The 6,000-nt window shown below is 43.6% G+C and overlaps 1 protein-coding gene across 1 annotated transcript in view; it reads right to left on the bottom strand.

The window, feature by feature from the left end:
• Positions 1 to 417: 417 nt before the first annotated feature.
• Positions 418 to 6,000, bottom strand: part of LOC141140221 (amine sulfotransferase-like) — a 207,540-nt gene continuing 201,957 nt past the window's right edge. Inside the window, exon 7 of the mRNA XM_073627139.1 lies at positions 418 to 705. Within this exon, the coding sequence (XP_073483240.1) occupies positions 587 to 705 (119 nt within the window). The 3' untranslated portion in view covers positions 418 to 586. The remainder of the gene's footprint in view (positions 706 to 6,000) is intronic.

Genomic DNA, 6,000 nt, shown 5'->3' with positions numbered 1-6,000 from the left:
ATATCCATTTTGCACCTGAATATTGCCTGGAGCGGTGTGTTTTTCTTTAGTTCCAGGATTATACAGGTGACTGGCTCAACACTTTGTTGTTTGCTAATGTCCCAACCCTCTGTAGGCAGCAGAATAACCTGTTTGTCTAAAACTGGCCATACATTATACAATTTTCTTATTATATTTTATTTAGATTTAACTTCAACTATGTAGTCCAAGGGCCTGCCCGGTTGCATAAAAATTAAGTTGTTTAGGTTTGACCTCAAATTATATGATTTTGGTAAGCCTAAAGGAAAATTGTACAAGAAAATTGTCTAATGTATGACCATTGTATAATGTAAGATTTTCACCAATTCCTATGTGCCTCCAGGAATTTAGGAGTTACAGAATTTCTGGTTACATGCAATAAATGAAAACAGACAATGGTTATCATGTTTAGAAAAGATTCAAATTCTGATTTACTATTTTTTTAATAATAATATACATTATGATGATATATTTACCACTTGCTTTAAATCAAGGAAAATGCATTTGTATTTTTGTCATGACATGAGATAAGAAAGTGAAATGAGAGAAAACTGAAGGCTATTCTTGTTCATTCGGAGAATTCCCAGGTAAAATTTAGTGATAAATTTCCCATTTTCTCCTGCAATAGTTTATCAAATGTTTCACTCTGTGCCACAGTCATCATGTTTTTCCAGTCTCCAACTTGACCTGAAGATAAAATAACACAAATCCAAGTTACAATATTTAGATCATATACATTATAAAATAAATATTATTCTTACAGGCTTTTAAATGAGGCATAAAAACCTCTGCTTGGTCTGATTTTATTAGACTTAATCATGGTTATCGATTGATTAGTTGTATCGTGTGATGCTTACAGATGACAGACATTATCTGAATCTATGCTCCGTTCATGACAACTGGTACTCTTATATTTAATACCTGTTGAGAATGTTATAAGTGATAGATACATTTAATAGATGATAGTAATAGATACATTAAAAATTATACTTAAATAGTGACACATTGTAGCCAAAAATGAGGAAAATTGTAAAAAAAAAAAACCTTTTTTTAAAAAGAACATGAAAAATGGATCCTTTGTGTATAATGCCTTCAAAATGCTTCTAAGATTGATTACAATAATGTATTTATTTAGGAACAGTAGCCTACTATGATGGAAGGGAATTGTTTTCAGCTTGCCTGAAATTAAATATATGACCTACACAACTTGAAAACAACTAATTTATTCAGCATTTTGAATACAGAGACCACAAAATGAATAGGGGAAGGCTAAAACCCTGCATCAAAATGTCATTTCTGCCTGTGTACCCTTTGAAGATTTTCTCTCACTTACCCTCACTCCCCCAGGTTCACATCTCTGTGGTTTCCAGTGGCTGCATTTGCCCAGCAAAAGCAGCCCATTCATTTGAATATGCTGTACCTCCCGAAAACATAGAGAAAAGGTCCCTGCACCTTTTACAAAAATGTGGCCGCAGGGAAACCATGTTACAGTTTTCAGTGCATGGGGGTGCCATTAGGGTTAATGGTGCCCCCACGCATCTCCTAAGCAGGGGGATGTTTTTCTCCGTGGGTGTGGGAAGGCGTGCGATTACATGATTTCCCACACACCTAGCCCTACTGTGACCAAATTGTCACAGGGTCAGAAAGTGAGGAAAAATCTCCTCAATGATTCTTCAGGCAGTAATCAAAACCTGTCTAAAACATGAAGAGACGTGGACTGTGAGAGCACGTGGACTATGAGTGCACGTGGGCTGTGAGTGCGCGTGTGTTGCGAGTACCTGTGTATTGTCTTGTTGAGAACCTGTGTATTGTTGAGTATTAGTGTCAGGAAGCTAGCTGTTAATTAATTTGGACAGAGTATAATCCCCAATCCCCATTAAATTATGGGTACGATGCCTGGCGGGTGTGGAGATGCGACTCGTTGTACATCTTGCGGCATGTATGCGTTCCTTGATCATCTGATCAAGGGCGAATACTGCTGTGTACAATGTAAGCACATTGTTTCCCTGGAAGCCCAGGTTCTGAATCCAGGGAAGCAACTGTCAACAATGAGAAGTCCCTCTATACTAAAGGAGAGTTGGGATTGTACCAGGCAGGTGTCGGCAGGGGCCAGCACAGAGGCGGGTGGAGATAAAGAGGGGCAGGCACCAAAGCAGAGTAGATAGGTGACAGTCAGGAAGGATATAGGGGAAAGAGTCAGGGAGGCCGGGCCTGGGCTGGAACATCCCAATAAGTACGCCCCGTTGAGTGACATTGGTGAAACCAGTCAGGGACCAGCACTGCTGGAGCTGAGTGACTCTCATAGCTGCCAGGGGATAACTCCTCCAGTGAGGTTGGGAGTAAAGCCAAGGGAAAGGAAAGACAGATTCTGGGGGTAGGGGACTCAATTCTTAGAAGGACAGGGAGGGCAATCTGTCACAAAGACCTGAAGCGCCGAACTGTATATTGTCTACCGGGTGCTCGGGTTCAGCACATCACGGATCTGGTGGACAGATTACTGGGAGGGGCTGGGAAGACCCGGCTGTCATGGTGCACCAATGACAAAGTCAGAGGAAGATGGAGTGTCCTAAAAAACAATTTTAGGGACTTAGGAGCTAAATTGAGAAAGGAAGATTAGGGAAGTAAACAAGTGGCTGAGAAGCTGGCGTAGAAAGGAGGGATTTGGGTTCCTGGAGAAATGGAGTGACTTCTCAGTCGGTTACCAGCTCTATAGAAGGAACGGACTGCACCTAAATGGGGAAGGTGCAGATCTGCTGGGAGTGAAGATGGCCAAAAAGTTAGAGGGGATTTTAAACTAGGCAATGGGGGCAGGGTCCAGAGGTAGAGCTAGTCAGTGCAGAACTTATTCCAGAGGTAAGGATGAGCCTAACACCCAGCGGTCCGGTTCACACCAGAACAGGCAAAAAATTCGGCCGAACATGCGAACACCGTTAAAGTCTATGGGACACGAACATGAAAAATCTAAAGTGCTCTTTTTAAAGGCTTATATGCAATTTATTGTCATAAAAAGAGTTTGGGGACCTGAGTCCTACCCCAGGGGGCATGTATCAATGCAAAAAAAGTTTTAAAAACGTCAGTTTTTTCTGGAGCAGTGATTTTAGTAATGCTTAAAGTGAAACAATAAATGAAATATTTCTGTAAATATTGTGCCTGGGGGGTGTCTATAGTATGCCTTTAAAGTGGTGCAGTTTTCCCGTGTTTAGAACAGTACCACAGCAAAATGACATTTCTAAAGGAAAAAAGTCATTTAAAACTGATCGCGGCTGTAATGAATTGTCGGGTCTTGGCAATATAGATAAAACTCATTGGAAAAAACGTCATGGGTTCCCCGCCCCAGTCCATTACCAGGCAATTTTGGTGTGGTATGAATATTAAGAGGAACCCCCAAACCTTTTTTCGCCGACGAGCCGAAAAAAGAAAAATGGGAGGCTCCCGCCGAGTGACGCTTCTTCTCAGTGACAGCTGTTATATAGCTGAGGGTGGGGCCACCCAATGACATAAACGGGAGACCCTGCCACCCCTCTGATGCCACGTGACGTCAGAGGAGGGGGGGGCACCCGTTTACATCACCGAGTGGCTGAGATTAGTCATTATAGCCGCGAGCAATTTTGAATTACTTTTTTCCTTTAGAAATGCAAGTTTGCTGTGGTACTGTTCTAAACACGGGGAAACTTCACCACATTACAGGCATACTATAGTAACCCCCCAGGCATGATATTTAAAGGAATATTTCATTTTTATTGTTTTACTTTAAGCATTATTAAAATCACTGCTCCCGAAAAAAACAGCCATTTTTAAAACTTTTTTTGCATTGATAAATGTCCCCTGGGGCAGGACCCAGATCCCTAAACACTCTATGGCAATAAATTGCATATATGCCTTTAGAATGAGCACTTTTGGATCTTCATGTTAATGTCCCTTAGAGTTTAATGGTGTTTAATGTTAGCTGTTTGGTGAGCAGGCAAACACCCGATGTTCGAGTAGAACTTATGGGCTCATCCCTATCCAGAGGGTAGTATTGGGGGCATTAGTGGTAGGTTGCTTAAAGCACCTAAATCCGAGGTAAGTATAGTAACAAGTCCTATTTGCAACCCCAGAGCACCCAATAAAGAGATAGTATGCAACCGGTCTAAACTACGTGGCATGTTCACCAATGCCAGGAGTCTGGCGGACAAGATGGGAGAACTAGAACTACTGTTGTACGAGGAGGATTTTGATTTTGTAGTAATTACAGAGACTTGGTTCGACAGCTCTCATGATTGGCTGGCAACCATTCAAGGGTATTCCCTATATCGCAGGGATAGAGAGGGTAAAAAGGGGGGAGGGGTATGCCTGTATATCAAAATTGATGTACAAGTGAATGTGACAGATGACATCACTAAGGGAGCAAGGGAGGAGGTGGAATCCTTATGGGTAGAGCTACAAAGGGAGGAAACTAAGGGGAAAGTAATACTGGGAGTATGCTATAGGCCCCCTAACCAGAGGGAGGTGGCAGAGGCAGACCTCCTATCACAATTTGGATTAGCGGCAAGAATGGGAAGTGTCATTATAATGGGGGATTTTATTTATCCAGACATAGACTGGGTGTAAAGAACCGCGCATTCATCTACGGCTCGCCAGTTCCTAAATGTCTCGCAGGACAATTTCATGGTACAGATGGTAAGTGCACCAGCTGGAAACAAAGCATTACTAGACCTACTGATTACCAACAATACAGACCTGATCACAGATGTGGAAATACGGGGCAATTTAGGAAACATCAATCACAGGTCAATTTGTTTTAGTATAAATCAGACAAATAGGAAACATAAGGGGAATACAAAGACACTGAATTTCAAAAGAGCCAACTTTCCTAAACTACGATCCTTGCTAGAAGATAATAATTGGGATAAAATCTTAGGAACAAAGAACACAGAGGAAAAATGGGTTTGCTTTAACCACTTGACGACCGCCTCACGCCGATGTACGTCGGCAAAGTGGCACGGACAGGCAAAATCACGTACAGGGTACGTGATTTGCCTTCCGCGGGTGGGGGGTCCGATCGGACCCCCCCCCGGTGCCCGAGGCGGTCGTCTTTTGTCCAGCGGCGATCGGTGATGAGGGGGAGACCATCCGTTCGTGGCCCCCCCCTCGCGATCGCCGCCGGCCAATGAAAACACTCCTTTGCTGCTGTATGCTAAACAGCAGCAAAGGAAGTGATGTCATCTCCCCTCGGGTCGGTATTTTCCGTTCCGGCCCGAGGAGAGAAGACATCTATGTGAGTGCACCAACACACACACACACAGTAGAACATGCCAGGCACACAAAACACCCCGATCCCCCCCCCGATCGCCCCCCGATCCCCCCCCAATCACCCCCCCCCCCCTGTCACAAACTGACACCAGCAGTTTTTTTTTTTTTTTTTTTCTGATTACTGCATAGTGTCAGTTTGTGACAGTTACAGTGTTGGGACAGTGAGTATTACCCCCCTTTAGGTCTAGGGTACCCCCCTAACCCCCCCTAATAAAGTTTTAACCCCTTGATCACCCCCTGTCACCAGTGTCACTAAGCGATCATTTTTCTGATCGCTGTATTAGTGTCGCTGGTGACGCTAGTTAGTGAGGTAAATATTTAGGTTCGCCGTCAGCGTTTTATAGCGTCAGGGACCCCCATATACTACCTAATAAATGTTTTAACCCCTTGATTGCCCCCTAGTTAACCCTTTCACCACTGATCACCGTATAACTGTTACGGTTGACGCTGGTTAGTTTGTTTATTTTTTATAGTGTCAGGGCACCCGCCGTTTATTACCAAATAAAGGTTTAGCCCCCTGATCGCCCGGCGGTGATATGCGTCGCCCCAGGCAGCGTCAGATTAGCGCCAGTACCGCTAACACCCACGCACGCAGCATACGCCTCCCTTAGTGGTATAGTATCTGTACGGATCAATTTCTGATCCGATCAGATCTATACTAGCGTCCCCAGCAGTTTAGGGTTCCCAAAA

The sequence above is a fragment of the Aquarana catesbeiana genome, linkage group LG04, assembly GCF_042186555.1.
Source record: "Aquarana catesbeiana isolate 2022-GZ linkage group LG04, ASM4218655v1, whole genome shotgun sequence".
Taxonomy (NCBI): Eukaryota; Metazoa; Chordata; class Amphibia; order Anura; family Ranidae; genus Aquarana; species Aquarana catesbeiana.
This window is presented reverse-complemented; position numbering and strand designations above follow the sequence as displayed.